This window comes from Mustelus asterias, chromosome 13, assembly GCF_964213995.1.
Source record: "Mustelus asterias chromosome 13, sMusAst1.hap1.1, whole genome shotgun sequence".
Lineage (NCBI taxonomy): Eukaryota > Metazoa > Chordata > Chondrichthyes > Carcharhiniformes > Triakidae > Mustelus > Mustelus asterias.
Window position 1 is genome coordinate 105,562,154 of NC_135813.1, and position 16,968 is coordinate 105,579,121.

General features: G+C 38.7%; 1 protein-coding gene across 1 annotated transcript in view; it reads left to right on the forward strand.

Moving 5' to 3' along the window:
- Window positions 1-16,968, forward strand: part of sf3a1 (splicing factor 3a, subunit 1) — a 30,886-nt gene that overhangs the window by 6,881 nt on the left and 7,037 nt on the right. Inside the window, exons 5-12 of the mRNA XM_078227430.1 lie at window positions 930-1,004; window positions 2,811-2,961; window positions 6,641-6,837; window positions 9,528-9,645; window positions 12,725-12,910; window positions 13,685-13,806; window positions 14,375-14,617; window positions 15,554-15,761. Coding sequence (XP_078083556.1) covers window positions 930-1,004; window positions 2,811-2,961; window positions 6,641-6,837; window positions 9,528-9,645; window positions 12,725-12,910; window positions 13,685-13,806; window positions 14,375-14,617; window positions 15,554-15,761 — 1,300 coding nt within the window. The remainder of the gene's footprint in view (window positions 1-929; window positions 1,005-2,810; window positions 2,962-6,640; window positions 6,838-9,527; window positions 9,646-12,724; window positions 12,911-13,684; window positions 13,807-14,374; window positions 14,618-15,553; window positions 15,762-16,968) is intronic.

Sequence of the window (16,968 nt, forward strand, 5' to 3'; positions counted from 1 at the left end):
GGGGCAGAGAAAGAGGCTCCAAACAGAAAAAGATGCCTGAGGTTGGCAAAGTTTAAGTGGTGAGAGCATGTTACAAGCCCCCCCCCCTCCTCCTCCCCCTCCCTCTCCCTCTCCCCCTCCCCCTCCCTCTCCCTCTCCTCCTCCCCCTCCCTCTCCTCCTCCCCCCCCCTTTCTTCTCCCCCCCCCCCCCCCCCCCCCCCCTCCCCCCTCCCCTCTCTCTCCTCCTCCCCCTCCTGGAATTCTTTCTCAAGTGACATTTCTACTCTGACATCTCCAACAAGGATCTACCCCCAGGGTTACACTCTCTATCTTTAGGATATTCCTTTCCTTCCATGCCCAATCTTTGTATTCGGTTGTGCCAAACAGACCACCATTGCTCCATAGTAAGGAGTCACAGACTTTCAGCTGTCTCCTCCGATCTTCTGGCTTCTCTCAAGCCATATTCCATGTCTGCTCCCTGCAGCTCTGTCTCTTTAATTCGGAGCATTTCCCTCGGCTCCTCACTCTTAACTTTTCTAAGCAGAATCTGTTTCAGATTCCTGTCCTTGTCCCTTAACTTTACTGTTTTCTGGGGATCGCTTTTCTATCCCACTTATGGCTTTTTGGAACTTTCTTCTTTTCTTTGGGGCCTGCTTCCTGCAGCTCCTGTCCAATTTCTTCTGGTACCTTCTGTACCCCTCTATTGGCACTCCTCTATGTACATGTAGAAGGCCACCTGACATCCTTTTTGCATTGTTCTGCTTTCCCCCATTTCCCTTCTGTGCAAGTACAAAGTTGCTTTAAATATATTTTTTTAAATGAAAAAGAACAACCTGCATGCCAGAATTATACTATTATAATCAGATGAATGCTGATTTTAACCTTAAGCCTTTTGAAAAGGGAAAAGCTTATTTAAGTTTTACAATTTCTTATATTTTTCTTCTGTTTAGATCTTAATACCTCCAAAGGGGCTGCTTCTGAAATTGAAAAAAGAAGCAGAAAATCCTAAAGAAGTTTTAGATCAGGTGAGACTAAATTCATGTATGGTTTGTATAAAATGCATCTCAAAGCAATGCAGCAAGTCCTTGTTTAATGTTGAGTCACTTGATGTTTAATTTTAACAACGCAATTGTGTCAGTATATCTATTTAACGTTGCCAGTTTCATTTTAACATCTGTTAAATTATGTAGAAGGATCATTTAGATCCGGAATATTAACTCTGTTTCTTTCCAGATGCTGCAAGACCCATTGAGTTTATCCAGCATTTTCTGTTTTTATTTTGCTTTAACATTGTTTGCCAGTGTTTCCTTGCTGTAGCCTATCTGCTCGCATGACCTTTCCTGCAGTGTTTTCACCCTTTCTCTCTCTCCCTCCCCGTCTGGCTCCCACCCTCTTCTTACCTTTGTTTTTGGGTCTGTTTTTCAGCAGCTTCTGGCTTCGTTTCTGAACCTGCACCAAGTCCTGGGATCCCTCTAGTGGCAGGAGCTGGTCAGGGTTTAAGCTACTAACTGCACCAATCAACTTTTTTTTGGATTCATTCATGGGATGTGGGCGTCTCTGGCTGGTCTAGTATTTATTGCCCGTCGCTAATTGTCCTTGAACTGAGTAGCTTGCTAGGCCATTTCAGAGGGCAGTTGAGAGTCAACCACATTGCTGTGGCTGTGGAGCCAGATGTAGGCCAGACCAGGTAAGGTGGCAGATTTCCTTCCCCAAAAGACATTAGTGAACCAGATAGGTTTTTCCGACAATCGACAATGATGTCACTCTCATCAGTAGATTCTTAATTCCAGATATTTTTTATTGAATTCAAATTTCACCAGCTGTTGTGGCGGGATTCAAACCCGGGTCCCCAGAACATTAGCTGAGTTTCTAGATGTAAAAAATGGAATATACAATACAGTTATGTTATTTTAAATCCAAACAGTTTTCACCTCAGCACACAATACTTTTAGACTCCATCTAGTAGCATAAGCTCTAATTTAAAATTATGTCCTCATAGTCTGGACTTCCTTACCAGAGGAAAAAATGTGTGTATCCTTTCAACTACTTTAATCATAAATGTCTCATATCACTTCTTAACCTACAACACTGAAGGGAACACAAATTTAGCCTATACAACCTGTCATCACAACTTGATGCTTTTATGGTTAATTCTGGTTAATCTCTGCTAAATCCCATCAGAGGCCAATATCTTTTTCTGAGATGAGGTGCCCAGTACTGAACCCAGTTGTCTAAATGGCATTGAATCAGAACTGTAACTTTGAGATAAAGGCCAGCATTCCACAACCATTTTTAATTATTTGTTGGACCTATCCACCAGTTTTATGATATCTGTACTTAGACCCCTAAATTTCCCTATTGCTCAGTTCCTAATCTTCCACTTTTTAGAAAAAACTTTAATGTATCCTTTAGATCTAAAATGTCAATGACCTCAAGCTTCCCCCACATTAAACTCCCATCTGCCACAGTTTTGCCCACTCACTTGACCTCAAGAATGTCCCTTTGCAACTTTCCACTCCCAACTATACTTCTGTGCCACCTATCTTTGCGTTGTCTGTAAAGTTGGATATTTCATTTGTAAACTTGATATGAGTTTCTACTGCTTCATGGAATTAGTTTCCACTTGCACATTAATAATACCCAATTCTACCACTCCACCATCTCTCTCATGCCCTCTGCTGCCTTCATGATATGGAATCACATCATTCCATATGTGATTGTGGAAGTTTCATTTTCAGAAATGTTGTAGTCTAAGAGGTCTGTCATTTATGTGTAAATTGATCGTAGATCATGATATCGACATGAAAGTAATTTTGCTTTGTGTAACACAGGTTAGATACAGAGTTGAATGGGCCAAATTTCAAGAGCGTGAAAGGAGGAAAGAGGAGGAAGAACGGGAAAGGGAGAGAGTAGCCTACGCACAGATTGACTGGCATGACTTTGTGGTGGTGGAAACTGTTGACTTCCAGCCCAATGAACAAGGTACTATTACCAAACTATCAAATGTAATATTGACTTAGATTGAAATGCTGTGAACACAATCATTCTGAGATTAACTATTTACACTCTAAAATCACAGTATTTCCAACATTCTTTCTTTTGAATATTTTATTTGAATTTGCAATTACAGTAAATTGGTTTGAATTGTTAGTGAAAAATAGCAGTTTAATCCCTAAAGCCTGGAAGTTGCTTATTTTAAGCTTTTAAATACAAATTATTGTTGTAACCTTGAAAGATGGTTCAAATAAGGGGAAATAAGACTTTTTAAAAATCAAAGTATATGGTAATAGTTTAACTTTTAGGATGCATGAAATTTACTAATATGTATATTGTTACAATGAATCACTGTCACAAGCATTTTCAAATGCCTTAATTGTAATTTAATGCAAGTCTATTAATAGTACCAACACCATAGAAGGGTAATCTGTCAGTGTTATATGCAAGTCAAATTAATATGCAGTTTGGATAACTTGTGCCGCATATACAGCCAAAATGAGAGGAGAATTTAGTGAGCTGATGACAAAAAGGATATTTGAAACAAATATGGTCTTGGCAGCCCTGATATTGAACACAGAAGCAGGAGATAACGGCCTTAAGAAAAGTGGTTATTTGAAAGCTGATGAACAGGCGCAAGGGCAGTTGCTGTTGCTAAAGTAAACAGTGTTTTTAGTTGGTAAACAATCTAATACAAATATAGTCAAATATAGCTAGCTGACAATGTAAATAACCATCATCTCTATTTCCTCTTCCAAGATCCTTGAATGTTTGTCTCCAGATATTTTCACGTTTCTCCCACAACTTACTGTTTGAATCCCTCCAGTCAGATTTCCAACCCCCTTTCTAAGAACATAAGAACGAGGAGCAGGAGGAGGCAATTCAGCCCCTGCCTGCTCTGCCATTCAATACCACCATGACTCATCTCATCTCAATTTCAACTCCATTTTTCTTCCAGTTTTCCATAACTCTTCAACCCGTTACTAATTAAAAATCTGCCTATCTCCTCAAATTTACTCAATGTCCCAGCATCCACTGCACTCTGGGTGGTGAATTTCACAGATTCATGACCCTTTGAGAGATGTGATTTCTCCTCCTCCCTGTTTTAAATCTGCTACCACTTATTCTAAAACTATGACCTCTTGTTCTAGATTGCTCCACAAGAGGAAACATCCTCTCTGTCTACTTTGTCAATCGCCTTTATCATCTTATATACCTCAGTTAGATCTCCTTTCGTTATTCTAAACTCTAGAGAGTATATGCCTAAACTGCTCAATCTTTCTTCATAAGACAAACCCCTCATCTTTGGAATCAATCTAGTGAACCTCTTCTGAACTGCCTTCAATGCAACTACATCCCTCCTCAAGTAAAGGGACTAAAACTGTACACTGTACTCCAGGTATAGTCTCACTACTGCCTTGTACAGTTGCAGCAGTACTTGCCTCCTTTTGTACTGGATTCCTTGAGCAATAAATTTTAAAATTCCATTTGCTTTCTCATTACCTGCATGCTAGTTTTCTGCCACTCGTGTACGAGGACACCTAGACTCTTCTGCACCGAAGCACTCCGAAGTTTCTCTCCATTTAGATAATAAAAATTGCCTTTCTATTTTTCTGACCAAAATGGATAACCTCACACTTATCCATATTAAATTCCATCTGCCCATTTACCTAACCTATCCATATCCATTTGTAAAAACTTACTATTCCACCTGTTTTAGTGTCCGTCTACAGATTTGGCTATAGTACCTTCTATCCCTGCATCTAAGTCATCCTCTAGTATGGAAATGATCTTGGAGAATATTATTACACAACTTCAGTTGTGATTGGGATACATTGTCATTTCTGAACCTGTGTGTAGCCTTCAACACAATCAGTAACCTCTTCCTCCATTGTCCAGTGTAATGAAACTGCTTCCTCTCTTAACCTAACCAGTGTAATTAAACTATTTGTAGCAATGGGTTCTCGTCACAGTCACCTCAAGTCCATTAAATATGCATCCTTTGCCCTTTTCTCTTCCTCAGCTACATGGCTGATATCCCAGACATGGGGTCAACTTGCATATGTACATTATTGACACTCATCTCTATGGCTTCTTCATTTTTGGCCCGTTCATCTCTCATGACCTCTGCTGTTTCAGAGAGGTCATGAAACTCCTCACTGCTTTTTCAACATGTCTTGGATGAATAATGTTTTCTTGCAGCTAAATCAAACCATCATCTTCAATCCAGACACAACCTCTGTCTGCTGAACAGTAACTCCAACCCTATCCCTGCCTGAAGTTTACAGTGGGATTATTTGCACCCTGTGTTTCATTTGACCCCAGGCTGAGCTATTGACTCTCATTACTTTTTGCATTACAAAGATGGCCCATCAACTCCTACCTCCATAATATAATTTGCCATCACTCCTACCTTAACCCACCTATTATTGAAACCATAATTTATGATTTCCTCAATGCTCTTCTAACTAATCTCTGATTTGTACCCTCTATATACTTCAGCCCATCTAAACCTGTACTGCCTGTAACTTATCAGCAACAAGACCTCAACCATTGTTCCTGTCCTCATCAACCTATGTGGCTTCCAGTTCCCCAACACCAATTTAATCTACTTATTGTGTTTAAATTATGCCACTGACACATTTTTCCCTGTCTCTAATTCCAACTATGCCATCCCCACCTCCACTTCCCCGGAACTCTGTTTTTTGATTTCAGGCCTTTTGTACACCTGCCCCTTCACTGCACCAATATTGGGCATGTTTTCAGCCACCCAGATATTATTCTACACAACTCCCTCCCTTAACACTTCTGTTTTCCTCTTTCAAGACCTTGCTTAAAACCCATCTCTTTAAACAAAATTTTGGTCTCCACTCCGAATTTATTCTTTGACAAGATCTGTTTTTTTTTCACTTTTGCCTCTGATGGTTCTTGGGATGATTTTCTACTTTCTAATAAGTAGCTGTTGCAGTGAACATAAATCATGGAATATATTGCATATATCAGTGTAGTTTGTTAAACAAAAGGCCTATATTTTAATGGAGCTGCTCTATCACCTGCTGTTATTTTGGCTTAAGTACACACCTATGAATCAAGGCTCAAGCCTTGCTCGTATAATCTACAGTAGAGATCAAGTGAAGTATTGAGCGAGTGCTGTGATAGTTCTTCAGATGAGATGTTAAACTGAAGCCCCATCTATCATTGGTTTAGGTGATTGTTGAAGATCCAGCACCATTTAAAAATAGGAGTTCTAGTGTATATTCTTCTCTCAACCAGAGTTCTTGTCATGCAATAGTAGCTGCCAAATTTGCCTAAGTAACAATAGTTGCTGCATGTCGAGGTAATTCATTGCATATGATGCTTTTCTTTGGTAACTTTGGGTGACTGAATGCTGCTCATCAGAAGTGTACACCTGTTTTTTTTTCTTTTTTCTATATTCTTTAATGGGATGTGGGCATCATTGGCAAGGCCAACTTTGCCCTTGAACGAATGGCTTGCTAGGTCATTTCAGAAAGCAGTGCTGCAGGTGTCGAGTCATATGTAGTGATACTGATTGAAGAAAGAAATTACGTAACGGGAGTGATAGTCTTTAGTCGGGGGAGAGATGGAAGAAAGTAGATATATAGTAGCAATTAAGTTCATCGGGTAAAATTAACCTTTCTAATTGCAGGGCATTTCCCTCCACCAACTACACCGGAAGAGCTTGGAGCTCGTATTTTGATGCAGGAGAGGTATGAGAAGTTTGGAGAGAGTGAGGAGGTTGAAATGGAGGTGGAATCTGATGATGAAGTTGAAGAGACAGATGATAAGCCAGATGAGGCCCCATCACAGTTGGATCAAGATACACAAGTCCAGGATATGGATGAGGTATGATACTAAAAATTATTGAGCAAAGATAATTTTTATGATGTGGTATTTCCTAGTTGAGTTTCATTGCCTCAGAAGGGGATGGCTGTCAATCTTGCAAATCCCTTCCAGGCTTACTGACCAAACTATTGAAAATCTAATTGATTACAGATTATAGAATAGGAATTGGTGAGTAGTATGAAAAGCTATTGGTGATGTCCACTGGTAAAGTTATGAAAAAGAAAAGTAATAACTATTATGGTGCAAAGTTTTGTTTAGTCTGGTTTTAAAATAAAAGAATATTGTGAATAGTGAATTAATTAATAGTGATAACAATTCAACTCTGGCGTGCGTTCAAGTTATTAGCAGGTTGTATTGGTCACTGATACTCTTTCATTCAAATCTTGACAAGTGAGGCCAGCACGGTGGTTAGCACTGCTGCCTCACAGTGCCAGGGATCTCGGTTTGAATCCTGGCTTGAGTTGCTGTCTGTGTAGAATCTCCACGTTCTCCCCGTGTCTGCGTGGGTTTCCTCTGGGTGCTGCGGTTTCCTCCACAGTCCGAAAGATGTGCTGGTTAGGTGCATTGGCTAAGCTAAATTCTCCCTCAGTGTACCCGAACAAGCACTGGAGTGTAGCAACAAGGGATTTTCACAGTAACTTCATTGCAGTGTTAATATAAAGCTATTTGTGACCCTAATAAATAGACTTTAGACAAGCATAAGGAACTAGTCTGTTGACAGGATGAATGTTATATTTTGAAATATTTCTTAAAATGAAACCCTGGTATGAGCTTGATGCTGAATTTTACTTGAATCAAACTTTGAAAACCCTTTGAAACTTTAGGTATGTGATATTTATGGTGTCACAAAGAACTCCTGTTACCTTTTAAAAACTTACTGTATAAATCATAGTGTATTTCAAAAGGACTGATTTGATTTTTGTCTTTTGAAATATAGCTTACTTTTGATATTGGTGCCAAGTAAATGTCTATGTTAATTCATTGCTCATTGTTCTAAGATATGTTTTAAAACTTCATTTAAGTGGCTTGGTGTTTCAAAATAAACATGAACTACATGATACACCTACAATGTAAGATCAGAAAGTAAGCTGATCCAAGTGCAAAACAAATGAGGGGCTTTGTTTGGCCTGGGTTTTTGATGATTCTGTTGCAAGCAGTTTTGAATTCATAGACTGAATTCATTGTGAGTTTAAAATTTTCCTCACTTGGATGGTTGACTCCATGTCACCTCTGGAGGTATCACCAAGCAACTATTTTTTTGGAGTGAGATTGCCCAAAGAATGAGATAGATAACAAAGGGACTGCATTTTTGAATTGGTGCCATAAGAACATAAGAAATAGGAGCAGGAGTAGGCCATCTAGCCCCTTGAGCCTGCCCCGCCATTCAATAAGATCATGGCTGATCTGACGTGGATCAGTACCACTTACCCGCCTGATCCCCATAACCCTTAATTCCCTTACCGATCAGGAATCCATCCATCCGCGCTTTAAACATATTCAGCGAGGTAGCCTCCACCACCTCAGTGGGCAGAGAATTCCAGAGATTCACCACCCTCTGGGAGAAGAAGTTCCTCCTCAACTCTGTCTTAAACCGACCCCCCTTTATTTTGATAAGTGTGATAAAATTATTCGTTCCCTTCAAGGAGAGCTCAGACCTACAATTTCATGGGATAACTTTAGTTGGGATGACACAATCACATGCATAATTTAAAATAAACAGTGTGGCGCATGATTTTTTTTTGTGTATGCGTATCATCGAGTAATAAGTTCTTCAGTTTACCTGCGCCACAGGTCAAAGGTCCAAAAGCAGTAGGGAGAAAAATGGTGTGGGCCACCAGTGACGATATCCAGAAAGGTATTGCTAGGTTTCGAATAAAGAAAAGTACAGCACAGGACCAGGCCCTTCCACCCTCCAAGCCTGTGCTGATCATGATGCCCTAACTAAACTTAAAAAAAAAACCTTCTGCCCTTACTCGGTCTATATCCCTCTATTCCCTCCCTAATAAAATACCTATCCAGATGCCTCTTAAATGTTGCTAATGTTCCTGCTTCCACCACTTCCTCTGGCAGCGCATTCCAGGCGCCCACCACTCTCTCTGCGTGAAAAACTTCCTCCGCACATCTCCATTAAATTTTCCCCCTTGAACCTGTGCCCCCTTGTAATTAACACTTCCATCCTGGGAAAAAGCTTCTGACTATCCACCGTCAATGCCTCTCATAATTTTGTAGACCTGTATCAGGTCTCCCCTCAGCCTCCACCTTTCCAGTGAAAACCTCACCTTATAGTCCATAACCTCGACCGGGCAACATCCTGGTGAACCTTCTTTGCACTCTCTCCAAAGCTTCCACGTCCTTCTGATAGTGTGGTGACCAGAACTGCTCGCAATACTCCAAATGCAGCCTAACCAAGGTTTTATATAGCTGCAACATGATTTTCCAACTCTTGTACTCAATGCCCTGGCCGATTAAGGCAAGCATGCCATATACCTTCTTAATCACCATGGCCACCTGTATTGCCACTTTTAGGGAACTGTGGACCTGCATGCCCTGGCCCCTCTATGTTAATGGGAGCTGTAAGTCTTTGTCCAAAATAGGAACAAAACAAAAAAAACAATGGGGAAAATACCAACTTTCAAGTTTAACTTGCTTTCAGTGAGGTGTATACATTTATGTATGGTTGTTTCTCTTAGGGATCAGATGAAGAAGAAGAAAGTCAGAAAGCCCCACCGCCTCCTGATAATCCAATGCCTCCACCACTTCCTCCAACTCCAGACCAGGTTATCATTAGGAAGGACTATGATCCCAAAGGTGAGTCTCAAAAATCTAAAGGCAGTTTTAAGTTACATATGTGCTTTTGATTGGTCTGAAAACCAGTGATTTATCTGATGTAGTTAAGTACACTCAACCTGCATTGTTAGCCTGAAAAATGTTAATGGAATGGCACATGAGACAGAATGTATTTGCTCTACAGAACTGATCATTTTGTTGAATTAGTTTGTAGTATAGTCTGCTTTCTATCGTAAAACTATCACTAAATTACTCACTTTTTTGAATTTAGTGCAATTAATATTCATTAATACTCTGTCATTTTTCCCTTTGACTATGTTGTATCATTTCTCCAATCATTTGATCTGTCTAGCAAAAAATTCAAGTAGAAAAATTGAGGAATCAGTGATCATTGAAATGTGACAGCCTACATAGTAGGAATTCTGATAAGACCACGTCTTATGAGTATTTTACTTTACACAGTGCTCATAGCTAGTTAGCTACAATTAGAACATTTCTCAAGTGAAAAACCTGTCAGGACAGGACTGATTTATATTTTTAATGCAACTTACTTTTGATGAGATATATCCTGTTTACTTTAATACCTTCATTGGTGTTTTAAATTTTGATCATTTACTCTCATCACCATCAATTCAGGGCTAATTTCTGTGACATGGGCCATTGCAGCCTCCTTCAAAATTTCAATGGTAAATTTGGCACGGTTGACAAGGAGAGAAATGAACGTAATCGGTATTTCGAACAGAATGCTTTAAATGTAGGCATTCAAAATCATTAGTTTATGGAGAATAAGCCATTGTTGCCATGGGCAATAAGACCGACTTGGATTTTGCATACATACACCATACAACTGATGCCATGCTGGTTTTTTTATCATAAACTGTATATCTGGAAGCATATATTTTCAACGTTGGAGATCAAAGGATCTGTGTGTGATAATGAAGCATTTCCAGCTGTTCAGTTCTGAAGTTACTCCAATTTTGGAACAAGGTGCAACATCGCAAATGTGTTTAACCCAGTACTCTTGCCCTCCTCTCCAAATTCATGCTGGCATTGTTGCCTTTATATTCCCTCATCCTCAGTTGTAAGCTTCAACTTTTGCCCTCTGCATGGCCCGAGGCTTCACCTCATTTTGGTACAGCTCTCAGCGTATCCTCCCTCTCCGATCTTTAGCACCTACCTCCAGTTCCTACCTGCTGTCACTCTGATGTTCCAAGTGATTAAATGACAGGACTGTGTATTAAGATATTCCCCCAAATCTGCCCCTGTCCCCTGCTAACAAAAGTAAACAGGGATAACTCTGTTTGTAAGACTGAGCCAGAAAGTGATGGGTTCAAGCCCCATTACATGACTTAGCATGATAGGTCAATAAAATTGCTGATGAGCCACTGAACAAAACACCTTACATGCGCTCGTGTATTTCATGTGTATATCAAGTAGAACATTCACAACGATCAAAAAACACTTGCACTCCTTTTTCATCTGAACCATTTCTCAACATGCAAATGTTCAAGTACACAAGCGTATATTTTGCAAATGAATATTGCAGTCACTTGGCCAACAGCAGTGTTTTTTTTTAACTGATTAGAAATACAAAAAGCCACATTGAGATTCCTAATAAAAATAGAATGCAATGAATGAAGCAGAAAATTCAGCATTTCAACAGGGACAGTGGGTTTGAAAAGTTGGAAACGTGTGCAAAAACCAAATTAAATCTGTGCAAAAATTTAAAAATCCGATATGTTAATCTTAAAAAGGAGATAATCGTAGCTACATATCATAACCAACAAAAACTGAAGAGAAAGTACAGTCCATTATCATCCCATCATGAAAAGCAAAATAATTAAACAAAAAGTTACAGACGGTGCAGCAATCTCGACTTTATCTCCCTCTCAAGCTGCTCTTGTATTGTTTGAATGCTGCTTTTCTATTTGGTGGAAGTTCCCAGTGGACTTCCAGCTATTGATGCTTGAAAAAAGTTGCTTCCTACTCATCTGAAAACAGTTCCCTTGTCTAACATGACTGGATAGAATGGCTAGAGATTGGAATTTGAGTTCCACAGAGCCTTGCATTTCTCTGCACTGCAATTCCTAATTATCCATATATGAATAGTGGCTAATGTATTGGTCAACACGTCTGCTGTATTGCTGCAGATGCTGTCTTTCACATCCATCTAGGGTCCCATCAATCTCTTCAGGTGGTCACCATGGTACTTTTGGGAGAAGAAGAGTGAGTTCTTCCAATGCCCTAACCAACATTTGCTGAAACTAATGCCATAAAACAAACCATTCATCTTACTGTGTTGTTGTGGGATCTACTGTTTTAAAAAGTGTTTGTTCTTAGAATTTAGGTGATATTGGCACGGCTGCATTTATTTTCCATTCGTCAATGCCACAAAGGTATCACAAGTCAGCTGTGTTGAATTAGATGTAGGCCAGAATAGGCAGGGCTGACAGGTGCCCTTCTTTAAAGGACATTAGTGAACCATTTGGGTTTTTACAGCAATCCACTTAACCACATCTGCATTACAGCAGTAATTCACTTCAGAGTAAATAAGTATATTTGGAAAAGTGTTAAGATATTTATGAGCGACAAGGTACGGTGCTTTTATAAGTTCAAAATAATTAATTTGTGCAAATCTATTGTTCAGCTGTACAGTTGAGATTGTCATCTCGGTTATTTAGAAAGTTCTTATTGTTCAAGGACACAAGCAGTGTTGCTTCTTGAAGTTTACCCTGAATTCAGGGTTTCTATACCATATTGGCTTTTGTAGCATATATGTATACATATTTTTCTATTTCAGATGCTGGGTAACTTTTAATAGTGAATATTTTTTAACATGTTACTTAATGTCTCTTTAATGCTCCTGCATCATTTATATTTTATAGATGCAAAGACAAATATAATGATAATTAGTAGCCTTGTTTCTGACCTGAGCTTGGTGTCTGTACTTTATCTTTAGAAATATGGAGAAATAAATCTACTTAATGTCTTGTGAATTTGTTCTTCAATACGTGTATCCATGTCTATAATCTTAATTACTCAATTCCTGAATAATTTAAACTAACAAATTAAACATATGTTTTCCTTGTATTCCTTTTAGCTTCAAAACCAGTGACTGGTGCACCTGCACCTGATGAGTATCTCATCTCTCCAATCACTGGGGAAAAGATTCCTGCCAGCAAAATGCAAGAGCACATGCGTATTGGGCTGCTGGATCCCCGTTGGCTGGAGCAACGTGAACGCTCCATTCGAGAGAAGCAGAGTGAAGATGAAGTGTATGCTCCAGGCAAGTTGCACTAGTGGTCCTATAGGAAACACTGCCCAAAAGGAGAACTTCATTTCAGTAATAGTTCTGATTTATTCATCAAGATAAAAAGTTGTGTGTTTCGTTTGTCAGTGACTAATTCTTGTTTCAGGTAATTCCTTTCCCTCGTACACACTTAACAACTGAGTCTACTTCTTTTCATCTGTTGCTATATTGCATATACTGTTTTAAAATACAAGATTATTTTCAGTTCACATATATTCCTAAAAGTTTTGTCTTGGCACAAATCCAGTTTTTCCCCACAATCTTCACAAATCACACCTGGTTGAGAGTACACATTTTTCAAACTACCTTACATCTGCCAGTGCCAATCTGTAGCCAGCTAGCAGAGGCTCTGGAGAACCACCTCACCATATAGCACAAATTCAGAATTTACACCACAAGCACATTAAGCTATCACTTAATCCCTTTAAAAATAAAAGTGTGTTCTAAAGAACAATCATAAATATTTTTACACTCTAGCCATTTGTTGACACTTGTTAATGTGTTCTTTGCTTTAAAATGGCTAACTAGTGGCAGCATAGAAACATTAGTTTTGTCTTCCCTGATGTGATAAGTTTTGTTCCATTGACTAATTATGGGAAGTGCTGTCGCCTCCCAGTGTCACTGGAGAAAATTTTATATTGTCAATTCTAAAAACAATTATTTTAATGAAAAATTCTGTTAGTTTTAAGAATCCTTTACATAATTTTTAGGATGGAACTGCCTTCTAATTTGAGCTGTTTTCTCCATCAGGTCTGGATATTGAAAGTAGTTTGAAGCAGCTGGCTGAACGACGTACTGATATCTTTGGTGTGGAAGAAACAGCCATCGGTAAGAAGATTGGTGAAGAAGAAATTCAGAAACCAGAGGAGAAGGTATAAACACCCATTACTAAGAGAGCTTTTGATAACTTACTCATTGCTCAAATTGTGTTTTGACACAGATTTCCTGTTGCTACTTAGCACTGCAATTTCACAAATTAACCTTTAAACCATAAACTGCACACAAACACCTAGTTGTTTACACATCTAATTCCATCCAGCAACTATCTCTTCCACTGACATAGTAATGATTACTTGGAAATGAGTAACATGAGTAAATGTTGTAATTGACTGTTTATTCCAGATTTTAGGAATGATGTGTTATGTTCAAAATACAGTGCTTAACGGAAATTAAACTCTGGAAATTGCTGTGACGGTATAATACAGAATGTTGATAATGGATGTGGTCTGCTTGTTCAGTCTAGGAAAACATTCAGAAATAAAAATAATTGTTTATTGTCTCGGTTAAAGTGTATCTAGATTACTAAAAGAAAAGGAAAACCAGTTTTGCTTTAAGTTTAAAAAGTATTGCAGACATGCCATTTATTGGTTGTAAGTGTAAAATACATTTTAAAAAGTCAGTAAGTAATGATTATATTAATTGATTTTTCTTGTGACAAAGGTTACTTGGGATGGTCATTCTGGCAGTATGGCACGTACACAACAAGCTGCACAAGCCAACATCACTCTGCAGGAGCAGATTGAAGCCATCCACAAAGCCAAGGGACTGGTTCCAGAGGATGATACCAAAGAGAAAATTGGACCTAGCAAACCTGCTGATTTACCCCAACCTCCACCCCCTTCATCTGTATCAAATTCTTCAATGAATGCTCCACCGATCACATCAATGCCCCGACCACCTTCTGTAAGTTTAACAACTGTTTTAAAAATTGCTACAACAAGCATTTCTGTTTCAGGATTGTTTGGAACAATAATGTACACAAAATTCTTCTCATCTTACTACTGTATACTTGCAACCAGTTAGGAATGTACACTTAAACCAAATTATTTGCTATTTTGCCTTTCAATATTTAACTGAATCGGTACCATCTTCTGCCTATCTTTTGTAGTTTTGAATACAGGATTTTTTTCTGAATCAAGTTTCTATTAGAGAACATATACAGAATGTTATATCATGTAGCCCTTTGACTAAGCAAGAATGTCATTGCCTCCCTCTACCAGCATCAGCAGAGGAAGTCAATGAGAAAGATATCTGAATTCACTTGAATCTTTAATAACATACAAATGACCTATCACATAAGCAGAAAATGTTTAACAACAGTTGTTAAAATCCTCTACTCAGCCACTCCTAACTGCAAAATAAAATGTAATACAGTAGTGTTGCCTGTTTTGTTTTGTAACATTTTAATAACATAGTTAGAAGTTAGTCCTATAACACATAGTTGAGCTTGCAGGACATTACACACAGACAAGTTAAGATCAGGTCGCGATGGTGTTAGAAAGCAAGGGATATTTGGATGAGGGCGCTCGTGTAATTTCTGACCCTGTTCTGAAATTGTTCTTTTTAATTGTTTTAAAATCAACATGATATGATTTTTAAAATAATTTATTGTTAAATAGCAAAACACAAGTGCTGCAATGCCATTACAAGCAGGGTGTGATTACTTCATGACAAGGTTACAACGGCATTATTCATTATAAATGCAGAAGTTGAAAATGAAAAAAGTTGGCACAGAAGTTATCTTAAAAGTGACGAGAGTTAAGGTTCTGTAGACATGAAGTACATAAGCATGTAATATTTTTATATACACAAAGTGCAATTGTAATTTTTTTTCATCAGATGCCTCCTCCTGTGCGGAATGTTATGTCATCAATGCCGGTTCTCCCCAGGCCGCCAATGTCTCCTGTTATCCGATTAGCGCCTGGACCTGTTTTAACAGCTCCTATGCCCCCAATGATCCCTGGACCTCGAATCAACGTAGTACCGATGCCTCCATCAGCACCACCAGTTTTAACTCCACGCCCACCACCAATGGTGGTACCTGCAAGTAAACATATTTAAAAGACTTTACAGTTTTCCTTTCTAAATCTGTGAATGCAAATCCAAGATGTTGTTTCTCAGCTAAAATTTCCAACCAGCGCTTGTTCCCTACATAGATATTTGCATGACAGCATCAGCAGTATGTTTGTCTGACATGGAAAAATGGTCTTCATTGCATTTCTGTTAAGAATTATGGATTAGGAATATGGAATAGGACAGAAGCAGATAAGAGAGATACTTGGTTTTGGAGTAGCAGCAAGGGAAACTAGCTAACTAAACTAAAGAGTGGGGCCGAGGATTCAGTTGCTTGGAAAATTAGGAAGTCAAAATTAAAGGTAGGAGTGCAGGTTAGTGATTGGTCTGAGTGTCGACAAAAAAATTACAAGTAGGGACAGATCATATGAACATTATATTACACCAAGAACGCTTGGAGCATCAGGGACTACTTTTTAGAGCAGCACATTGTGGAATTTATCCGGAACAAGCTATTTTAGATTTGGTTTTATGGAATGAAGAAGGATTAATAAGGATCTTGTGGTTAATGATCCCCCAGAAGGTAGTAACCACAGTATTCTAGAATTCTAGATACAGTTTGAGGGTGAATGCAATAGGTCCATAACCAGTGTCTTCAACTTAAGTAAAGGTAATTGTAATGGCATGAAGGAGGAGTTGTCTAAGGTGAACTGAGTAAAAAGCAAAGAGACAGTTCAGTAGATGAGCAGTGGCAGATATTCAAACAGCTGGTCCAAAATGTTCAGTAAGCGTTTGTCCCAATCAAAAAGAGGCATTTCACAAGAAAGAGGCAAAATCCATAGTTAACAAAGATCCAGCAGCAAAAGACTAAAAAGCTCATAAGAAGGGAGAAGATTAATTTTGAGGGAAAACATGCATGCAGCATAAAAGCAAACAGTGAGTTTCTATGGCTATATAAATAGAAAGCAGGCAGTTACTAAATGAGGCTGGTGAATTGATAACAGCAAACAAAGAAATGGAGCATATGCTTAAAAAAAATAATTTTGCATCAGTCTTCACCATGGAAGGCATTGCAAATATTCCTAAAATATCAGATGGGCTGATTTCAAATAACACGGTAGAACGTACAAGAATCCCAATCTCAAGAGATAGAGTATTGGAGAAATTCAAGGAGCTAAAGGTGGACAGGTTGCTAGGACCTGATGAACTGCATGCTAGGGTTTGAATTGAAGTGGCTGCAG